General features: G+C 40.5%; 1 protein-coding gene across 2 annotated transcripts in view; it reads left to right on the forward strand.

Annotated features, from left to right (window-relative positions):
- The window catches only part of antxr2a (ANTXR cell adhesion molecule 2a), a 90,574-nt gene that overhangs the window by 39,485 nt on the left and 26,794 nt on the right, over positions 1-24,295 (forward strand). For both annotated transcript variants that reach the window (XM_054610503.1, XM_054610504.1), the window contains 4 exons: positions 894-944; positions 2,051-2,140; positions 4,969-5,139; positions 5,853-5,933. In XM_054610503.1, coding sequence (XP_054466478.1) covers positions 894-944; positions 2,051-2,140; positions 4,969-5,139; positions 5,853-5,933 — 393 coding nt within the window. The remainder of the gene's footprint in view (positions 1-893; positions 945-2,050; positions 2,141-4,968; positions 5,140-5,852; positions 5,934-24,295) is intronic.

Here is a 24,295-nt window from a genome sequence, read left to right on the forward strand (position 1 = left end):
TGTTAGTGACCTGAAAACACCACAGAAGAAGAGACTCTCCCATCGTGATCCCCTCTCACAGATGGTGCCTTCAGCAAACCCTGCAGTCCAAAAAAAAGAAAAAAAAAGTTGGACATCAGTATGTGAAGCGTCTGACTGACACCTGACAAGTGTCGCCGTCAGGCCGCTCTTTGCTTGGCGATGCACATCTGTAAAAACCCCGGTGGAGGCATCTTGTCCTTGAGTGGAATCACATTGTGGACAACCTGCTCCTCAGGTGCCATGTCATCCGCTGTTGTCATGAACAATGCCGCCGGGCCGGTCACTCTGCTGTGGGACAGGTGTGCAGAGATATAAATATATATATATATTTATTTTTTTCACTCATATTTTCACTCATCTCTCCACGCAGACGGGGGCTTGGAGCCGAGCCCGAGCCTCCTCCTCTGCATCTCATCGGAGCTAATTAACTCCTCAGGACTTTATGATTGGGGGGAATTGCTCCGGGAGCGCTGAACCCCGTCCAATTAATTAACAGCTAAGCGGGCAGCAGCGCGCGCCCCACAGACCCCCCTCTTGTCAACAAGTTGATTTTGAGCTTTTCTTTATTTTGCACTGAGGGGTGGTGGTGGTGGTGATGGGGGTCCCTGATGTTGGTTTACAAGCGGAGCCTCTTGTAATCAGTAGTCAGCGGTGCCAGTTGCAGTTGCAGAGCAGCGGCGGTATGTCGGCCGTGTGACGAGCTCAGGGACGTCTCTGTTTGACTCCGTCACCTGTCACGAATCACCTCCGTCAGCCTCGTCTGGGCTCCTCCTGACAAGGCTTGTGTGTGTGTGTGTGTGTGTACACGTACACGCTCCCCTGATGGACATTGTGCTGACGCTCTTTTGCTTTTTTTTCTTCTGTTTATCCAGGTCATCAAAGACCCGCCGCCACCTCCTCCACCTTCCCGTCCTCCACCACCTGTGAGTACATCTCTGTGGTGTTGCCACAATTAATAAAAAAAAAGTCTGTGCCATTAAAGTGTTGTGGCTGAAATAAAACAAAAAATGCAGGAAAAATATTGCACTTCCTTATAGCAAATGAAAAAGAATATGTATGTAACAAGATTCTTATCAATTAAACTTTGATTTTTTTTTTTTTAAAGGAACATTCCCACATCTTTTTGAGAGACTTGAATCATAAGATTGTTCACATTCTTGTGTTTTTGTTTTTATGAGTATAAAGCTAGAGCCTGGAAGCGTTTAGCCTAGCTTAGCATAAAGTCTGCTAAAGTTTACTCACACTGAAACCACAATATGTCACTATTTTGTTTCTGTGTACACATTAGATACACAATAAATAATGTGTTAATTAGTAAACCTTTTAGAGGTTCTGGTAGGAGGATTTTTCTTTAACTTTAGACAGAGCCATTTCGATGTTCCTTGTGCTTTCAGTCCTTATGCTAAGCTAGGCTAATCACCTCCGGTCCCAGGCTCTGAACATAACCCACAGACATGACAGTGTTGGAGATCTTTTCTTATAAATCTCTGAAAGAAAGTGAATAAGAAAAGTCCCAGATTGTGCAGCTATTTCTTTAAAGAATGTTTGAAAAGTTGCAGCTGGCATTAAACTGAGAAATTTCAGCTCATTTTTCTTTTTTTTATTACTTTTATTAAACCATTTGTCCATTATGTCATTCTATTATAAACATCTGACTCAAATATCAGGTTTTGTACTTTAACAGGCACTAGATTTATGCAACACTGGATTACAGATACTGAAGGCAATCATTTGTGGAAATAAACCAATTATTTAGTTCAGGAAATCCTTGAACCATGTAGAGCAAACTGAGGACAGTAAGAACATGAGTGTCTGTTCCTTCTTGACAAAATGACGTAAATGTCTTTCCTGTTGGGAGGAAGTGCATTCACATTGATAAATGGGAAAGAAAATAGAACAATAGGAAGCAAAGTCCTGCACCACCTTTCCTTTTTGTCCAGGTGGTAGAGATGATATATTATCGTTTACAACTGCAGGGCACTTATTCCTACTGTACATGAGTTACTGACTTCCCTTTTTTCTTGTGAAGGAGCCAGAGGATCAGCCCAAGATGAAATGGCCGACTGTGGACGCCTCCTACTACGGAGGAAGAGGAGCCGGAGGGATCAAACGCATGGAGGTCAGAGCCTAAACATCATCCCACGACATATTGCTTACAGGAGCATCAAACATTTTCACCGCAGTCACAAAGTCACGTCTCCTCCGTCACGTTTGACACACGAGTCTCTTCTAAGGTGTCTCTAAGGTGTTTTTAGGGCTTTTTTATTGTTCTGCTGTCACATTTTAATCTCCATGGCCTCGTTTTTTAGTCCAATATATATATATAGTCCTGCACATATTTGGAAACAGCACAATCATGGCTAGTAGAAAATAACTGTATATATAAAATAACATGTCTTTTGTGCAGAATAACACAGCTATAATTCAATATATCAGAAAAAAAGATAAAACAGGTTGAATTTCTTTGATCATTTATTTTACAAAAATTGGAATATAAATCTATATATTTAAGTGTCACCAATATTAGATAAAGTGTTTTTGTTATACTTATTGCACTATTGACTTTTTTACAACCTCTACTGTCCTCTCCTCTAGATTTTTTGTCACCTGACGTGATTCTTTGTCACGTGACCGTTGGTCTCAGTTGAGTCACTCATGTCTTCACAGGTGCACTGAGGGGTGCAGAATTTAATGTTTTTTACAGAATATGGAAAGTTCAAACGGTTTATTTTTGGCTAAATTTTAAATAAGACAACTACAATTAATTGTTTTTGAAGATGTATATATTTTTCAAGCTTAGATTTGGTTGTTTTTTTCCCACTTATGTGTTCATCACACATGATTCATTCAAGGAACGTTAGAAACTTAAAAATCCGATGAAAAGTTCTGTTTTTACAGTTTCTGGCTGTAATAAATGGTGTATTTTAGGCGATTAAAAAAAACAACAACATGCCTTTCAAATGCAAAAACATTGGGTCATCTCTCTTATCAAATCTTACCAGCAAAGAAGAACCAAAATCCTGCAAAGATCAAATCCCATCCAGCAGGAAGTGACCCTGTTATCATGTAAACCAGCACCGTGTTTAGAGAAAAACTGCTGACAGTCAGTCTTCTCTCTGAAGCTACAAGTCTGTGGAGTCACACAGTCGGCAGGAGGAGGAACCGGCCTCCGACAGACCGGCCGTCCCCGTCAGTCGGCTGATGCCTCCGACATGACAGGCCCTGCCATCTCGTCCTTGGCCGTCCGATCCTGATTGGATCAAGTCGTCGCCGCGGATGAAGGATTGAGTGCCGCTGTCAACCTGACATATCCACCTCCAGCCCCCCCATCTTAACTCCCAAACCTTGGCAGCCTCTTTGTTATGCGCCTCCTCCGAAGGGAATCCAGGTTTAAAGGCGAGCTCCCCCTCCTCCCTCCTCCCCCCTCGCTGTTTTACCCCCTACAGCTTCTCAGCCCCGAGGAAGTTGGTGGCGTTGCAGGGATTTCCCAGCATCCTCTGGGAGCTCTCTTTACTTTCTTTCCCCCAAGAGTGTTACTGTGATCCCGACGCAGGTTGATTCCCGCCGACAGGCCCGTCTCCACTTCTGAAGCCCTCCCCCCATCCCTCCCCCTTGCAGATGGAGAACGAGGTGCTTGTTAAGATCAACCGGCCCTCTCTTTTGTAGGACGCCATGCTGTGAACACCACCTCCACCTCCACCGCTTTGCCGCTACCACTATTTCAAACGCTCGCGTGGAGCCGGCTGGTGTGACAACGTATCTTTTATTCATCGCAGCCTCCTCTTCTACTCGACCAGAGAACGTATCCCAGAGATGAGTCTGAAAAGCTGTTCTATATTGTCACGGCTTAACCTACAGCTTGAAAACTGTGTCGCTAATTAATCACCTCTCCCCGCTCATGTGACGCTGTTTTTTTTTTTTTTTTTTTTTTTTTTTATCTCCTCCTTGCAACAGATGTGATGAATTCAATTAAAAAGCAGGACAGCTTAACGAACACACAGGCCTGCGTTCACACGCTCACACAATGACACATTATGCCACATGTAAATGGGCTTATTAGTAAAAGCAAAAACAGGTTTTCAAAGCCATTTCATATTCTTATGGATAATGGAGTGATTAAAGCAGTTCAACTCCCTTCTTAAAGGGCCAGTGTGCTGTATTCAGATGGATCTATTTGCAGAAATGGAATATGATATTATTATAGTATAATCACCTGAAACTAAGAATCGTTGTCATTTTGTTATCTTAGAAGGAGCCCTTTATTGGGACCAGATCTTCGTTTGTACAGTAGCCTAGAACGGACAAACCGAACACTGGATCTAGAGAGAGACTTTCTGTTTTTACGTTACCTGAAGGCCACCGTAGTATTTGTGAAACTGCTGTTAGCTCTTGGGATGGATGTCGTTAGGATTTTTTCGATACCAGTACATTTATCAGTTCTTTTTTTATGATTTTGTGAGAAAAAAAGATAATTAATTAAGAAAATAATTGACTTTGCTTTAATAAATCTTGTATGTAAACAAATAGTCTTTCTTGAGAAACATTACAAGAAGTTCCAAAATCTTTAAAATACATTTCTAGCTAAACAATTAGCTAAGTGATTAGCTTTCATTTATGAGCCTGGTCTTATGATCAAACTCCACAAAGTCCAAGCAGATGTCCTCAAGATGTTTTTTTAACCACAAGACCAAAACAGGAATCATTTTCAATTATATCAAACAGAGAAAAGCAGCAAATCCAAATCAGAATCTTTGCATTATTATTTGTTGCAGACTCTTTTCTCATTGACAGTTATCTGCCCAGCCCTACGATGGAATAATCAAATGCTCAACTAATAGGTTCACCACTGATGTAATGTTGATATTTTGTAAATAATGACGGTAGAACGAACAGAATGAGCTCCTCTTGTCTCTGAAACTGGTGCTGTGTGTGGTTCTACCTGTCCAGGTGCGTTGGGGTGAGAAGGGCTCGACGGAGGAGGGGGCCCGTCTGGAGAAAGCCAAGAACGCCGTGGTGTCGATACCAGAGGAGTCAGAGGAGCCCGTGACCAAACGTCCTACCCCGAAGGCCGCCCCCACCTACCATCACAACCAGAACAAATGGTACACCCCCATCAAGGTGAGCAGCTCATGGGACTTTTTTTTTGTCTTTTAGCATTAATCGTTTTCAACGAAAGTTTTTATTTTTATTTCATTTATTTAATTATTTTTTAATATATTTGAAAAAAAGAAAGAAAAGTTGCATTTCTTTTATAACTTTATTTACAAAAATTGGAAAACATTTTTTTACAAACAATTGAAAAAAAGAAAGAAAGAAACTTTAAATTTCTAGGACCTGCATTTAAAACCCATTTTTTCCTCTCCTGTCTTCTCCATAGAAAAAGATCGTAGTTCAGCCATATTTTCAAAGATTCTTTTATTAAATGATAGTCAGCAGAGTCTTTCTCGGCTTCCCAGTTGCACAGAGGAGCACAGAATTTAATTTCTTTCAAACATTCTGGTTACTTAAAAGAGGTTTATTTGGGGCAAAATGTTAAATGAGACATGTAGAATAAAGTGTTTTTGACGAAATATCAAAATTTTGAGCTTTGATCTGGCTGCTTTTTTTGACGGCAGTGTTCGTCACACATGATGTGTTTAAGGATCGTCTGAAAGTTGGAAATCTGATGAAATTTGGGGGAGTTTTTAAAGAATTTTTTTTAAAAGCAACCGTTTAGAGCAACCAAATGTCAGTGAGTGGTCCTTTGAACTTGAGGTTAAAAATGACTTTTGGTACTCAGAGTTTCGTTATAACTTTGCTGAACTAAAATCCCCCTTTTTTTTCCCCATCAGGGTCGTCTGGACGCTCTGTGGGCTTTGCTGGGGCGACAGTATGGCCGAGTTTCCCTCATGCGACCCACAAACGCAGACAAGGTAAGCCAGTTAAAAATACAAGTGGAAAAAATGTATTTGCAGGAAGGCCTGAAACACAAACCATACAAACTATTACAGAGGCAGTCAAGATTGAAAACAGGGAAGTGTACGTGTGTTTTACTGTAGGGTGTGTGTGTGGGGGATCAGTTGCGGCGTGTTGTGTTTTTAGTTGCACAAACCTGCAGCCTGAGGGGAGTGAGTCAAAGTCTCATCAGTGCAGCTTGTTGTGTTCAGGGATATAAATAGAGACATTTCCTGCCCCAGTCAGCAGCATTCTCTTTTTTCGGACAATTTAATGTTATGGTAACTCTTTTATAAAAGCCCTAATCCTTAGTAAGCAAGTATTTGTGTCCTTCCAAATCTTTTGAGCAAACACAATTATAGTTAAGAACTTGTTATTTTATTGGCGTATTGAGTTACAGCTGTGGAGGCTACAGTAATCTGTGTGCTGGCTCTGAGCAGAGGAGGCTGCTGGGAGGAGTTTAGCATTGTGTCGTTTGTTACCTAACCCTAACTGGGCCGGTGGGAGCTGCAGCTGCAGCGGCTCACTGAGGGAAGCGTGACAGGCGACGACCTAATATGGTCAAACCTTTTGACTGTCCTCAACCTCAGTCAGAGCAGATGAAGAATATCAGACCCACAAACCGACGCACTGAAACCCGACGCCACGCAGGCGGTTTGGAGAGCATGCCACTCGCAAACCGCCACCAAGTGAACCAGTAAACCAGTAAACCAGATGTTTTGACACGTTCTGAGCTTCCTAAGGCAGCGGGTAATCTAACAAAACCCCACTTTCTATTCTGGCCAAGAAACAGGTTTTCATTGGCCTCTTCTTTTGTAGAAACTACAAACTTTTGTATGTGAACAAAGTGAAGTGTTGCAGAACCTGTACAGGAAAGAATGACTGAAAGAACCTATACATACATTCATACTGTGTACATTTAGTTTCGGTGGTGGGAACTTCTGATCATCTTCCTTTCAAAATATTTTTTTTAGCGGTTCACAGAATGATGTCAGACAGTGAACGCCTCACGTGAAATATGGTTTGCTGCTCTGCAGAAGATGCCTTTTCAGGAAAAACTGCCTGAAGATGCACCATAAAAAGAAATGTCTTTAACATCTTTGACCTGTCATTTGGAGGTGAGAAGATGTCCAGATATAATAGTTTTTAGACATGAAGGTTGCATAGAAGCATTGTTTGAACATCTATAATTAATAAATATATTTTAAATGTGGTTAGGAGTTGCCACGCATTAAAGCAACATTATGCATCACCAGAGACAGCCTTGGCCGAAGGGTATACTGTTTAAGGGATGTCCGTCTGGCCCATTCTCCTGAACGCGCTTTATGTCAAAGGCCAAGGTCACGGTCAAAGGTCAAGGTCACACTGAACTTACGTCTGTCCTATTCTCGTTATATCTCTTATGTTTTAGCACCACCTGGACTCGAGGATGAACCGATGATAGTTTTGTGGTCAAAGATCAACCTTGACCCCTCAACGAAAAAAACATACACAAAGGCGTACAACTGTGAGGTGGTAATTCTAGTTAACCTTGAAATAACAGCCTCAAAATGACTTTGATGGTACGCCAACTTTTAATGACAATAATTGCGGCCCTTTCAATCTCACTCCGCTCCACGGACGAGTGTTCGTATGATCTTTAAAGCGCTACGTCACACACCAACAGATAGCTACAAGAGGCAGCTAGCTCGGTATTCTTATTACGGACATCACAGCAGAGGCTAAGACACTGAAGAGGACATTGATGGAGCAAGCAAGGTAGAGGAAAAGAGAGGAGCAAAGACTGGCTTTTCGTTTTAGCCGAGAGCTTTGCAAAATAAGAAAGACGCCAGTCTGACCTTCCTGCTTCTTTATATTTCAGGTATAGATCCCTTGACATAAAACCCACAAAGATCCTTTAACAGTCTTGTTTGTTGTCGAAACTTATCTTTGTGTGCGGAAGAAAGGACCCAAGAGCGATGTGAGTTTACTGCTAAATGATCATTACATTACATTACATTACATTACATTACATTACAGTCATTTAGCAGACGCTTTTATGGCGACTTACAGGAAGTGTATTCAACATAGGTATTCAAGAGAACTACTAGTCACCAGAAGTCATAAGTGCATCTCCTTTCTTAAACAACCATCTTAAAGCATAAACCAGAGCAAAAGTATAGTAGTGAAAACAATAATTGCAACAGACTAATACGAATACAATAAGTGTTACAACTACTACGAATAGGATAAGTGCAGTCACGAATTCAATAACCTGATCATTTGTTAACAATTTGTCCCATGGGCTTGAGCTGGTTGTGTTGTGTCATGATGCTTTAGTGATCAGGGTGTTTATTTGGTCACCAAACCTGCATATTTTCCTGCTCATTGGAAAGGCTGCCGTTCCCCCGTGTCTCTTCCCCCGTCCAATAGTCATCCAGCTGAGTTTTGGGTGGAAGGGGGACCTGTAAGACTGGAAGCTGCAGGTTGAGTCCTCAGCACCGCTGGTTCACCTCATTCACATGCCGATCACTGCGCCAAACTCCACTTCTAAGTCTTTGATCAAGACAGCGGGAGCAGAGAATCAAACAGGAGGCCACAAAGGCTCTGTGTGTTTGAAGTTACTTCTTAATACAGCAGGAGTAGAAACTGAATATTGGTCATACTGGCAAACATGTTGAAGACGACATGTGGTTTAAGTAGCAGAGCATCAAGCAAAGAATATACAGCATGGAGACTTGACATCAGTTACCAATCCTTGATGACTGGTGCAGATCTGTAGTTTCATCGTCCAAGATAAGATTTTTTAAACCAGTGGAAAATCAATCCGAACTGTTCGATGACGTTTTGTCACCTTGACCCACTCATGTGCGTGGCTAAAGGCTTTGGGGACGAACAGAGTTTCCACGTTCTCATGATATCATTACCTGATGTTAGACTCTCGTTGGTCACATTTCACTGGACCTGCTCCTTGAATCCAGATTCTACTGGACTTTTTTTACAACATTAGTGTCTCACTGTTTGGTTTCATTCGACTTTTCCAACTTCCTTCAACTGCCTCCTGTTGCACCCTCAGTGCAAACTTTACCTTCTATAAACCCTTTTACAGCCAATGTAAACTTAAAAAATAAGTGGCGTTTTGCTCCAGATATACACAAGAGCTGGCGAGCATTACACATTGAATCAAAACTGTTCCCAGCATCAAAATGTCTGGTTGTTTCATGTTTAGTGAAGACTCAAGTCCTACAGGATTCAGTATTCACTTTAAAATCCACAATAACTGAGATATAATATAAACAGACAGAGTATTGCACAGTGACTCACTTTAATGTTCTTACATAGCTTGACAAGCTGTTGCACTCCGCCGTACTTTTGTTGCCAAAATGCGTGTGCACCCGTTACATTCGTCATTGTTTGCAAAGTGTAAAAAGAGCCGATTGTTTTTCTTTTTATCGTTCCTTGTCTTCTTAGAGAGCTGATGTTGAGTCGGTAAGGTGCGATATTAAACTGAAGGGATAAACTTGACCTGATCAAAGTGAGAGGAGTCTGAACCGTCCGGTGGGAGGTTAGGCGTAGATGGCAGAGCGGGCAGCGGTGACGTGGAGAAGAGAGAGTAGAGGGGAGGGAGGTAGGAGGAGGAGGAGGAGGAGGAGGGAGGAAGGGGAAGCAGGTCTTTGATGGCGGACAGGAAACCTCCAGGGTCATGAATTTTTCATTGCGCCACAATCCGCGGGGTTACAAGGACTCGTACAGGTGTAAGGAAGCAGGTTGTCGCAGACATCTGTTCAGCACGGGGACCCGGGTGTCCATGCCACACCCCCCACCCCTCCAACTCCCTCCCCTATCCTTCCCAAGCATCCATCCTCACCCCTCTTCCCTCCCTCAGTGCTGCCGCCCCGGAGCCAGTCTGCTGGATTGTCAGCAGATGCAGAAGAAAAAAACATTTCTGGTCTCACATTTTTTTAGCGCCCGAGGGCCTCCAACACCAAAGGTAGAGCGGGGGTGGACACAGCTGCAGCACCGAACTCGCCCCCAGGCACAAATAAAGAGATCTAATGCGGTTTGACTGTGTTGTCGGTGAGACCGGGGGAGCCAGGGAGGCACTTCAGAGCCGACTTCGCACGGCAACATCTGCCGCCAAGTTTTGCCGGGGAGCGACTGGGGACAGCAGGTAGAGGAAGGTGGCAGAGAGAGAGGGGGAGAGAGAGAGAGAGAGAGAGAGAGAGAGGGGGAGGCTGGCCTTATTCTGCTGCTCTATCAGGCTCTCTTTTATTTTGACGGGGTGGCGTTGTGCATGCATGAGCGTTTTTTTATTTCTCATTCTACCTCCCCCACACACACACACACACACACACACACACACACACACACACACACACACACACACACACACACACACACACACACACACACACACACACAGCTAAAAGCAGCTGTCCACACAATGTCCAAACAAGGTGTTCAATGAATGATGCATCAGCATACATTATACTCCTACTATACATTATACTAGACATTACTCTGTCTGTTTATATAATATCTTAGTTATTTTTTTACTTATTTAATATTCTTTACTGTGTTATTACTTATTTACTTATTTACAATACTTGTTTTTACTTATGTCTTTAGTTTGCACTATCCTCTCTGCTGCTGTAATCCTGCAAATTTCCCCCGCTGTGGGACTCATAAAGGATTATCTTATCTTATTTTATCTTATCTTATTAAAACTCTTCAGTCTGCCTCCTACAGAAGGAGACAAAATATCAGGCAAAGAGTAGCGTCATTGTGAGTCTGCGTGGATTTCCAGCGTTGGGTTTCCGTTTGCTCCTCCCGCTCTCGTCTGCTCCTCACCAGGGAGCCGTGTGGGCTGAGGATGCTGCCGTGTGCGGAGGTTAATACTATTATCTGATGGACCTTTATTTGCTGTTGAGTTTATGAAATGTTTTCATCCATGTGGGGGCGGTTCCTTCGGGTATCTTTAAAGTACTAATGAGGTGATAGCTGCTCATCCTTTAGGGTATACAATATGCAGGAGAACACCAGAAGCAGTGTGACTCCTCATTCAGGCATCTTGGATATTATACAAGATCATCTCCAGACATTTCACCATTCCTCGTGTCCCAGTTGGTCTCTGTCATTGGTTTTTAGATTAGATTCAATAGAGTTATTTCAAATATTTAACAAATAATGAGAACATTTAACAGGAATAACCAATAAATTTAACTATAAGCATTTACAGCAACATTTGGGGGAAAAAAGGAAAGGAAATTGCAGAAGTAAACACCTTTCTCTTACTTAAATAATTAACTTAATATTCATCACATATACAAATAATCATCTAAATATATCAAACATACAAAAACAACAAGAGTCACAGTCTTGATGGAGACGAGGCCCCTTTCTCATCCATGAACCCCTCAAAAACTAGTCTTCTTGACTTGATGTATGTACAAACAAATGAAAAAACATACGCTCATATTAGTACAGCTACAATGTTTTTTAGATTAAATTTCCCTCTTAGATCATAACCCTCTCTCTGTTTGGGAATATGTTTTTTATGTTGCCAGGAAGTAAATAGTTTCTTGCTTTGTACATTATTCATGCAGTCTTAAATGCAGATTAACATGTGACATCATAGTATTAGTTATGTTAAACTAAAGGGCATATTTACATCTCCATAATCCTCTGGTGTAAACTAACTAGTGCATCATCAGCACAAAGAATGTAAATCCTGGGACTTTATGAACAACCAGTAGAAGATATTTAAAGAGGCAGTACTCTGAAAATACTCTTATTCTTATTATATTGTGCTGAAATAATGTATTGGATTTATTGATTAGTTGATCAATTGAATAATTGTTTTTTATACTTGATAAATCTTTAGTCATTCATGTTTGCAGCTTCTCAAATGTGAGGACTGGCTCACTCACTTTATAGACTGAATGAAAAACAAGAAATTAATCAATAATGAACACATTTTTTTTGGTATGAATAATTCGAATCTCAGTATTTTTTCGAACTGTTGTTTTTGTTATGACTAGTTTAAAAAATAACTTGAATATTACGCGGCCAAAAAGGCGACGTTTCCTTTCTGAAGAACAACGATTTCTCCGAGCTTTAGCGCTGCGAATAACGGCATTAACCAATAATTTTTTGCTGAACGGACAAATTCAAAACGTAAACTATTGTGAACAACATAAGAGAGGCTCAGTAGTCTGAACCAAGACGACAAACTCGATGACTACTTTTAACCTTGAAGATCCACTCCTTCCATTCTTACCTTTCACAATAAAAGCTCTAGACAGATACATTGGGTACCTGTTTCCAAGAGGGAACTCAAATTTACTCAAAGCCTCGGCTAAAAGGAAACTCAACTAAATAGCTCACAGTAGCTTAAAGGCGACACAACAGTTTACCTCAGGTACAAAATATTTATTTTCCGCATTTTCTTGACTGTTATGCTTCACACCCCTGTTGTCTAAATGTCTTTACTCTAATATTAAAGCCAACAAAGTGTTCGCCTTTCATACATTACTATACAAGTTGTACTAAAGGAAATACGACCTTCATTTTCTGGGTAAAGGATGGGAAAACCTTCTTTTTTTTTTTTAAAGCCAGTGAGAAGTTGGGGTTAGTGTAGTAAGAGGAAATCTACAAGACTGGATTCATGAGTGAAAATTTGAAAATGCCTCCTAAGAAACTGTCCAGATGAAGAACACGTGAAGTAAACGACAGCCATAGCTGCAGCTTTCCACCACTCCGTGTCTCTTCTTCCTCTTCCCCTCAGCTGTGTTTCTTCCTCAGCTGTGCGGTGCCCCATGTGACTGTTACCGCCGTCGGTCACCTCATCAACGGTGCTTTGGGAGCGTTTAATTAAGTGACTGAGAACGGAGGGACTCTGGAGGATTCCCATCAGACTGAGGGAGGACAGAAAAGAAGGGATGGATCTTATAAAGAGGTGTAAGGAGGGAAAAAAAAAATCGAGTCAGGCGTAAGGGCCAACGAGGGTCCAGGTGACGGTCTGCTTTTCTGGTGTAGCCTGGCCCATCACGGCACATCTGTCCTTGGAGGTCACAGCAGTGCATGCTTGGGTCTACTTTCTCCTCCTCAGCAGCTCAGTGTCGTTCCTGACGGCTTCTTAGGGCTCAGTTAGGATGCTGGGAGGTGATGGTTTGCACAGAAACATTAGACAAGGAACCGGACGCAGATATTTGCCTTTCCAGTTTAAATGTTTGACTGGTATGAAGGTGATACTTGCAGCTTTTTGACATCAGTAATTACCACATTCATTTTGAGACATGAGTATAATGACTGTAAACAAACAGGCCTGCTGTCTGAGAGGATTGGCAGCCTCGCTCTGGCCTCTACGCTGCATTTTAACATTGCTTTTATAAAAAAGATTCCAGAGCAAATGGAGCTCAAGTTTTCCTCAAGAGTTTTGTCTCAGTGGCAGATGGCGGAGGAGTGAACGGCTGATGGGTGGGGGGGGAGAAATAATGAATTCCAATATGTTAAACGTCTTTAGGAAGAAAGGCTTTGATCACAAGAACTGAGGAGGATTGTGGGAAATGTGGTCTTTAAGGAGCAATACCACTGATTGTGTACTTTCAAAATTCTTAAGATTTGTAATACATGAACATGGTGTCATATGTCATATTGTGACAGAATAATGTTCAAAGCATCCCATTTCATCAGAATACATGGGCTGAAAGCAACACATAGACTGCACAAAGAATAGTCTAATCTATAAACAAAAACATATGCTATGTTAAAAACTAAAAAGATGATTTGAATTCTCAGTGTAGGAGTTTTAGGTCATTGCCGTTTGAGGAGCAAAGTATCACTGATCTGTACACATACTGCACAAACATAAGAGATGACTATTATCACCAGTAGTAGACTAGATAAACCCAACTTAAATATTGGACCACAGGGTTAAAAGGATCAGCAGTAAACTGGCTGCCGGTTGCACTGGTGTATTAGTATGTACTGGTGCAGGCTGGTCACATGGAACCGATCCAAGAGAGGAAATGGCTGCCTCACAGGAAATCAGGCCGGCTGATTGTGGCCTCAGAGATACACAATGACCCATTTAGATGATACAAGAGGGGAAGTAGCAGTGATGGAATCTCAATGGGAGCCATTTATGAGATTGTGAACATTATTATAGCAGCCAACAACTATTTGCTATTAAAGATATAGTTTAGTAACATCATCCTGTACAGAGAATCACTCCTGTTTACTGTTATAATCTGAGCTCCTCTGTTCTTTGTTTTGGTGCTATAGAGCTGGCCTTGTGTACATGTTAGTGCATGTCAGTCCTCTTCCTTTTTGAAGCTTTAGGCTCTGTATAAAGAGAGAGAGAGACCTCCCACAATGCATTCCTCAACCGAAGAAAACACATTCTTAAAGAGTTATACTGTAGACGTTTGCAAGCAACGTCTTAAACATTCAGTTGAAACCATCAGACTTAAGCTAAGGCAGTACTCTGGGCAGTCTGGAGGAGATCGAAACAAGTCCAAGACCGCCCGAGAATGTTCCAAGCGAACTCTCTAGAGGATCGATTGCAGTGAGAACATAGTCCAACTAAGTTGCAGGAAGTGAACCAAAACACAGGAGGCCTAAACGGCATTTGTGGAGATGTACACGGGCTGCAACGACTGGTTCTGCAGAGTGAAGCCAATGTGGAAGTGTCTTAAATCTTGCATTCTCTCAACTGACCAGCATGGGGCGACTCCTCTGGTTGTATAGAAGTCTATGAGAAAATGACTCTACTTCTCTCTTGATTTATTCCCTCAGTAAACATTGTAAACATGAGTTTATGGTCTCAATCTCTAGTTTCAAGTCTTCTTCAATACAGCATGATGTTCATTTAGTAAATGATGCTCCATTTAGAGTCAAACAGACCATAAAGCAGGGGATGCTTTAGGGCGGGGCTACACAGTGATTGACAGGTCGCTGCTGCTACCAGAGCTGTATACGGCGTCTCTACGTCACTTCTCCGCATTTCAAATATGGTAACTTTTATTGGTTGCAAAAAACCCAACATGGCGACGACCGTAATCCAAGATGGCGACGGCCAAATCGCCGAACTCGAGGCTTCATAACCGCATTCCAAAAACCAATGGGTGTCCTCACCAAGCAGTTTATGCTAATGCTACAAAAAATAGCCAAGATGTGCATCATCTTCTTGTCTGCTTACTGTACATACCTCGTCACTTAACATTGTCATCTAGACATCTAGTGTTTCTAAATGTGATATATAGAAAGTTTTAAGGAACATTTGGAATAGATGAACATTTGCACTGTGCTCAGCAGTGAAATCCATTCAACAGACTGTTTATTCAGTCTCATACATAAAGGATGTATCTAGCAGCTTCTTTCTTTGCATCTTTTGTCACTTGATCTGAGGATGTAAAGCGGAGCAAACATTTGCTCTGTATTGTAAAAAACAACCACCACCAAACAGATGCACACACACTCATCCTTTCACGCTTCCCGTTTGTTGCTTTTATCTCGTCGCATCACAATGCCACGCTGAATATGGTGAGAACATCTTTCTTGAAACTAATAAAAGCCGTCAGAACTGTATTGTTCGGTGTTGAAATAAAAAAAAAAAAGCCAGAGAAGAGCCAAAAGATGACACATCCTTGAAGCTTTTTTTCTTTCCGTTGTCGCAGAACAAGGCCCACGGTTTGCTCTGGCTGCAGCCGCTGAGAGGGATAACTTTGTACCTAAACGTCTGATAAGACAATATGCTAACGTGGCACTAAAGAAAGAGTTGACAGCGGCACTAATGCAGAGTCAACACAGGACTTCTGCGTGTTGACATCAGTCAGGGTGTTTACCGTCACACGGATACAATACCTCGCTGACACAAATGTAACACTTTCATTTCACAATAAAAGGCTCTAATGGAAAGTAAACAACCTGGCAAATGACATTAGGGTTGAAGCGAACCTCGAGATCAGAGAGCATGAGATTTGCTAATTAACAGGGGTAATTGGAATTAAACCAGAGCGTCGCTAATAATGAAGCGTTGGGAGAGGAGAGATGTGGGGAAAAAAGGCTGGAGTCGACTCTGAACAAAATAAAGCTCAGAATAACAATCAGACGTTACTCATGCTTGACATTTAATCCCCCCTGACCACCGACGTCACATTTATCTCTCGTGCTGAAAGGGGGGAGGGATCTATTTAGTGTTTTATTTCTGTTTCTTTGTGGCACTACGTATGTGTTGTGTGGGTTTATAGCTGACCGCCGCTGTAAAATCTAACAATAGCGGCGTGTCTGTACTCAAACATCTTTTTTTTTCCGAACAAATCCCCACCTGCTAATAACATGACATACATCAACTTGCATTAAGTACTTTCATTTAGAACCATGAATATACTGTAAAACCTTTGATCTTGAGACATTTGCAGATAACTTAATTGTAGAAATGTTAAATGAAACTGATTTATTTTAAAGAAAAAGAAGAAAATAAAAAAATATATAAACAATGTGATCTAATAATAAATTTGCACAGCAGAAAATCTTCTACATATGAAACATTAAAAAAACAAACAAGTAGTGTCTTAGAACTTTCAGCAATTTTTCAAAGCAAATCATGGTATTTAATGCTCACAAAAACTGTTTAAAGTCAAGTGTAGGGACGAGAGGATAAAGGAGTTCATCGTGCATCACAAGTGTTACATTTCCGTTATTTGGAGAATCATGAAAATCCTTGTAACAGGAAAATTATCAGGACATTAAAAAATAGAGGAAGTATCATCATTTTTTACTTTATGCAGGGGGACCTTAGGATTTATGATCACCTTTGTTTGTTTTCCACTATTATGTTCACTTAAAAGCAAATGTAGTTGTGTCCCATCTGTGATATTTGTTTCTTTACAAAATTCAAAGTAAAACAAGAATCTTTTAGTGCACTTTTAGGAGTTTTAATCATATTTTAATGATTATAGGGAATAAATATCGTGAATCAAAATCATTTTTGTGGGAGGATAATCTTGACATGTTATTTTCATATCATCCCATGCATATAGTACAGTCTTGCAGAATTTTTCTACAGTGTGCTTGAAATATAAAATGCACTGCAAAACCATGGTTTTCAAAACTCATAACAATCTTAATAATTCTTAAATCAAGTAAAATCTCCGGAAACGAGATTATCAACCTTTTTTATTCTAATATCATAAAAACTCTTGCTTTATGTTTTTCATCTTCAACACGAGACTAATATTAATAATAATAATCATAATCATAATAACGATTGATGTGTGGTCGTTCTCACACCTTGCAGCTCTTAATACGTCGTCTAGCACATAATGCAGCAGGGGTGGTGGTGGTGGTGGTGGTGGTGGTGCGGCAGCGAGCCCTGGGCCTCATTAGTCCTATCGGTGGACGGCCTTGTTAGCCCGAACAAGTAGCCAGCTGACAGCTCCATTCAGCCGCCGCTCCACCCCCCAAACACACCCCCACCTCCCCCCGCAAGAGAAGTGACAGCTTTAACTCCGGACGGAGGGCAACGCCGATTTATGAGCCGCGCCCAGCGCTCTCTTAACCAGATTAGTTCTTTTTACATTAACCGAGGAAAAGTAGGGCAGATGTCTGTGTGACTGGTTGTAAATTTGATAATGACCACCATGTTAATCCCCTCCTCCTCCTCCTCCTCCTCCTCCTCCTCCTCCTCCTCCTCCTCCTCCTCCTCCTCCTCCTCCTCATCCATTCCCCCCAGCACGGCAAGTCCAGGCTGGGACCTGGCTAACAGGTAACAGGATTATGTGTGTGTGTGTGTGTGTGTGTGTGTGTGTGTGTGTGTGTGTGTGTGTGTGTGTGTGTGTGTGTGTGTGTGTGTGTGTGTGTGTGTGTGTGTGTGTGTGTGTGTGTGTGTGTGTGTGTGTGTGTGTGTTTCTCAGACCAGGAAGCTAATTGTTGTTGGTGGCGGCTGGTCGGAGGAATAAAGTGAAAAGTAACCTAATGTGGGGAAAAAACAGAGAGATATATATATATAATGAGAAAATGATTAGTGAGACATCAGGAGAGAATCCCCTCTAGTTTATTCACAACATCCTCAGACAGTCTGCACAGAAAAAGAAATAAAACTATGAAAATATATTTAAAAGACGGGGATGCATTCAAATGTGTGTAACTTTAAAATGTTAACACTTCATTTTGGTTAGAATTATTTTAAAAAGCAGCCAGATTTTTACTAAAAAAATCTAATTGAAACACTTGCCAACATGTGTACATGTCATTTATTATTTTATATACATGTATACATTGATTAAAACTTTTATTCATAGTCGTATTATTTTGATTTCTTTTTTTATCTTGCTGCTTTAGAAACATTGTCCAGACCTAAAGATTTGCTCAGGTTATTAAATAGAGAAAAATATGACAAAATAGATTATTTTGTTGTTTTTATCATTATTATTATTATTATTACAGAATTAGATTTACTGGAACAATAAAGCAATTTAGCTTCTCAAGCAACATGTCACCCCCCCCCAAAAAAAAGAAGAAGAAGAAAAAAAACAAGCTGTTTGTTGCATATTTTAATATCCCTCCAGCTTTAATTTGATTTATCTGCACATAACACTCTTGACTCTGATCTTCTTCTTCGCTCTTTGTTTTTCTCTCCTCCCTCTAAATCTCGTTCTGCGGTTAAATCCACTTTGAACACAGAGAATTACACGTTTAGTTTGTGTGATTCAATCAAGTATCTTCTAGTGTTGTGTTGTTTTTTGGGGGGAGAGTCAGTCCGTCCGCCCCCCCCCCCCCTCCCCTTTCCTCAGTGTTGTTGGAGATCTCTCCTCTTCCTCTCCATTAGCTGATCGGTGTTGTTGTATCTGGGTGGTCGGGGCTGGTACCTGCACCCTCCCCCTCCCTCCTCCTCCTCCTCCTCCTCCACCCTGATACGATCTAAACTGATGTCCTGCCGGTGCCTTTTTCCCAGAACCCCTCAGACTGGTCGGAGCGTGCCGAGCCTTTTCTTCATCACCTATTAAAATCAAAGCCCCCGTCGTTTGCGCCAGGGACCGCTGGGAATCTGGGCTTTAATTAAATTACATTATTGTTAACGTCAGCTTTTGCCGAGGCCGGCTCCGTCGCTGCACTTTGCCCTCCTCCTCCTCCTCCTCCTCCTCCTCCTCCTCCTCCTCCTCCTCCTCACCTCCTGACAGGGAGGAGGAGGATCACACATACATGTAGTAATGTATTCCAAACCCCCCTCCCCTTCCCTCTCCTCCCATGGATTTGAATTTTTAAAAAGATGGAAGCAAGGAGTCATGTTATGCAGGGAATATGTTCACAGTGAATATTCAATTAGCCCGCTCGTATTTTGTATACATGAATGTGCGGCGGCGGCGGCTAATATGTAGTGAAGGGCCCTCGCATGCAGCTACATGTAATATGATCCGCTCTCACATGTTTGATAAACAGACGTGTGGCATGAATAAACATGTAAACGCGTCGGTGCTTCTCGTACTGAATGTACAACATACGACAGTTTAGTTCATTCTGTACCTTTATCCGCATTTGATGATGTATTAACTCGTCAAAAAGTCTCTTTAATTCTCTTTTTTCTTCACTCTCATGCAGGCTGATTATAAATATTATTATTTTTGGTCAGAAAACACACTCGACTTCTCCCCCACCCCCGCTGAGCCTCTCTCTTCTGTCCTGAATAGAGCAGTGAAGTGTCACTAATGTGGCTCTATTGACTGGTTTTTGGAGGCCTGAGTCGTCGTCCTCCTCCTCCTCCTCCTCCTCCTCCTCCTCCTCCTCCTCTTTGCTCTGTGTGTCTCTGCTGTCGTCCTGTTGCTCCTCTTAAGGAGGCTGATCAAACTCCTACAGGTCACTCTGGAACGACATGCGTACATGAGTTTTTCCTCCATCGTTCTAAAGAAAAACCCCGTCCACATTAAACACTGTCGGAAAAGAAATTGACTTCCAGATGAAAACCCAAAACACAATTGGAGCTCTGATTTTGTATTTTTCGAATGGTTGTTAAATTATAAAAAAAACAATAGTTAATGCAAACTTGAGTTTTCTCTACTGTCCACCAGGGGGCGACTCCTCTGGTTGTATAGAAGTCTATGAGAAAATGACTCTACTTCTAAAACACGGTAGGAAATACAGCTTTGTGTTCTGTTCCGTAATCAATACACTGTTTCCAACTGTCTGAGATCATTTCAACTGAAATTGTGATGGTTTACAGTAAGGGGATCCTTAAAAGCTTTCATATTGAGAGTAACATTTGGAACAAGGACACACAATCATCACGGAAAAAGTTCAAATTGATCCTAGTTGTGATTCTGTAGATCAATGATCCAACATAAACTGATTTTTCTGTCTCTCAATCCGATGTGAAACAAGTCTTTTGTTCTTCAAAGCGTCTTTTTAGGACATTTATTTGTCTTTAACCTTTACAGATCTGTTTGAAATTCAACTTTCAACCTTGAAAAGTCAAATCTATAAAGACCTCTTTCGTGTGTTATCATATTTCTGCAGTAGCTTGGAGTCACGCAACCAGAAAAGACTTGGAAATGACAATTTGACATTTGTCTCGATAACGCTGAGTTGACAGATTTTTCACGGTTAATAATTTTATCATTTATTTATTTATTTTAACGATAAGGCCCCCCTGAGATGCTCATTGTTTCAGTTCGGATCGGCCTCCAGTGACCATTTAAGTGAATTAGCGGCGTCCCCGTCAGCGGCTGAGAAAGGGTCACTCCTCGTCCAATTACCGGCTCCACCTCGTTAACTCCTTCAACGCCAGGCCTTTGTCATTTTTTACTTCTTTTTTTTTTTCTTAATTATGCTAATGAACTTCAGCATGCAAATGGGCCGAGCTCTTTCATCCTAAACTGTAGGCTCAACAGCTATTTAAAGACGTTTTAATTCCTATTTGACACTGATTAATCGTGTGTTAAGTGACCTCGGCTGAGAAGAAAGGGCCTTTACAGTCATATGAATGTTGTAGGAAAGGAATAAAAAGTACCAAATGATATCTCATATGATGTTCCGTTAACTAATAGATCTCATGATGAAACTTCCCCAGTTGATTACTTACATTAAGACAATTATTAAGTTTTCTTACACTGTCAACAGCCATAAATTTATACATTTTCTCCATGTTTTTGTAAATCAGTCTGTGAATGATCTATGAACAAACCCCTCTGTAAAAACCTTCATAATGTAGATAGGAATGAAAGTGGAAAGTTTGGTTTATGTAAGAGCTACTGAAGTGGAGATTTATGGAAAGAAACCAGTCTTTAAAGGGACAGTTCACCCCAAAATCAAAAAAATACATATTCTTTCTTTCACCTGTAGTGCTATTTATTTATCTAGGTGAGTTGCCTACTTTTGGAGATATCTGCTGTAGAGTTATCTGTCTTTTACTTTATATAATGGGACTATATGACACTCAACATCAATGTCTCTTGGGGGTGTACTGTCCCTTTAAGGATATGCTTTGTAAAACTACAAACATTTTGAAAACACTACAATTGAATAAGGTAAAGAAAATAACTAATATATATATCACAATGAAACTTCCACAGTTCATTACTTACATAAAGACAATTATTTTTAAATGTTATGTTAAAATATGCAAATGAGTCATTATCTAATGGTGAATTTAGGAGAAAACTACAGACACAAACAGACAAAGTAGTTCAATCAAGAACTAAATGTGTATTTTCATTGTTTTTTTTCCACTAGTCAGAAAGAAGACATGTTTTGGAAGCAAAATAGCCCAATATTTCAAAGTAAACCAGTGCAAGGGACAATATTTTTGCCCTGAAGTTTCTCCCATTAAGAAAAAAACGCACAGTCGCCCAGTTAAAAGAGGTTTCATCTACTGTAAACGGTCTTTGTGTGACTCTTCACTCTATGTGGTGTGTTTTAAACAGATGTCTTCTTTAAGCATGCTGCTGGATGGCAGAGGTCGACTTCGTACATTCTCTCACAAACTGGATCCTGAGTACAACATGAATAAATTAAACTGTTTCATAATTGATTGAGAGAAAAGATGCAGATGTGACAATCGCTGGCAAAACGGCCTGGCGGCTAATTGAAAACACTCTTGAAGAGGTTCCAGATGTAGTTGTCATGTCTTTTTTTTTTTTTTTTGTCCCACCTCATGAAATATCAGGTGTTTTTTTTGTTTTAAGAGCAGAAATCATCTCGATAAGACTTTGATTCACTCGTCTCTCGGTCTCATTTGTCTCCGCCGTCTTGAAAGAAGACGCCTATTTTATCAATATGTCATTTATCATCATAATAGACATATCCGATGTTAATGACCGTAGTTTATAAAACAGCTTATTAACCTTAATGACAGTGTGATCTTTTACAATTGATAGGTTGCCTCACCCTTCAATTATACTGAGTGATGATGATACAGATTTAATTAATGCTTAAGTGCTCCGATGGCTTTTTTTCACGGCTGTAAAGGAGCTCATCAGGCTTCACTGGGGGTTTGTTGTTTATTTATTTTACTGGTTGTTTTGACCACAGTAGCAGATATTGACTCATTATAGGTCAGATATGAACACAGCATAACCCGTTGCTAAAACATTTTGCTTCCATAAAATTTCTTTTTTCAGGCTAGTGGGAATAAAACATAAGAAAATACATATTTATATATATATATTTACCTATATGCGCCTGTATGTTTAAATTCACCAAAAGTGACTATTAGATAATGCCTTATTTGCATATTCAAACACACAATTCAGAAAACTTGACTCATTATGTGGTTTATCAACTGGAAGTTTCATGGTGATATCTTTTTTTCAAAATGTATGTCATTTTACAAAACATACCTTTAAAGGGACAGTTCACCCCAAAATCTACACTAAGCAACTCACCCTAAAACCATCTAGAATGATAAATAGAAGTTCATGTAAGAGGAAGAATATGTATTTTTGATTTGGTGGTGAACTGTCCCTTTAAAGGCTGTTTATTTTGTCTCGGACTCTCTACTTCAGTAACTCTTACATACACTAAACTTTCCAGTTTCATTCATACCTATATTCTGAAGGGTTTTACAGAGGGGTTTGTTCATATATCATTCATAACCAGATTTATACAACATTCCATTTTAAACAACACTGCAAAAAACAGTATTTTCTGATTTATCAAGAGATATCCAAAATTGTCTCTAGAAAAACATTTGACTCGAATATGAAGAATGAAGAATTTTGAACCTTGCTTTGTCCAATTTTCACATTTCTGTTCTAGACGTGTGTAAATGAGCACATATTTTATAACAGAATGCCACATTTGCATATTCAAATATACATGTAACACCAAAAATATTTGTCTCAATGTCAGTAATCAACTGGGGAAGTTTCACGGTGATATTTACTCGTTAAATATTTTACCCTATTCCCCTGTAGTGTCTTTTCTTATAATGCCATAAACTAAAACTCTTGGTAGAATGAAACCAGAGCATTATTCCGCTTGCTGCCCGGCCGTCAGACAGTAGAAGTGCTGTAACAAAAAGTATCTGTGTTCCTCGACTCTTCTTCCCTGGTGCCCGTCTGTCTGTTTATCTGCGTCTGAGTGAATTCCTCCAAAGCGCCCGTTCAATCCCACTGTTTGGGAGCACAGATGTACGTTCAGTCCGGCGTTCTCCGAGTCTTAATAGTGTTAACCCGTCAGCTGTCCTCGATGCTGAGGACACGAACGTCTCCAGTGCTGCTTCTTCAGACGCTAAGCCGGATTTTCACTGTTTCTCGCCGAGAAAGTAGCCAACACAAGTTCTTCTTCCAGATTCCTCCTCCTCCTTTTATCTCGCTGTATCTCCTGCTGCTTCTCTGACAAAAGAAAACTACAGATGTGATGTGTCTTTTTTTTAATCCTTATTTTTAGAGAAAAAATATCTATTTATTCAAGCATAATGGTTAAAAACACCTCCTGGTTTCGACCTCACAAAGCTTCATCGGCCTCTTTTTAAACTTCAAGAGCACCTTAAGGTTTTTAAACTGTACTTAAAACCAATCAAGCAACTTGCACCTGCATTTCTTTGTGTTAAGAGGACGTTTGTCTGTTTTTAAATGTTCAGATGTTTCAGATTTATGCGTCTGTTTTAGTAAAGTTTGCATCTATACCAAGTGAAAACTGTCAATCACAGACACGTTGTAATATACTATCAGAACTTGTATATTCTTTGATCAAACGATTCCAATTTAAGGCAAAATTATGTCCAAGTTCTTGCAGCAATACATTAAAAATGAAAGAACTTTGGCTTCCTTCGTTGAATGAAATATAAAATAATTATTTTTGTAAAACATATTAAATAAGTAGGGTTTTAAAAAAGCACTGTTTTGCACCAAAATTCAAGTTT

Source organism: Anoplopoma fimbria, chromosome 13 (genome assembly GCF_027596085.1).
Source record: "Anoplopoma fimbria isolate UVic2021 breed Golden Eagle Sablefish chromosome 13, Afim_UVic_2022, whole genome shotgun sequence".
NCBI lineage: Eukaryota > Metazoa > Chordata > Actinopteri > Perciformes > Anoplopomatidae > Anoplopoma > Anoplopoma fimbria.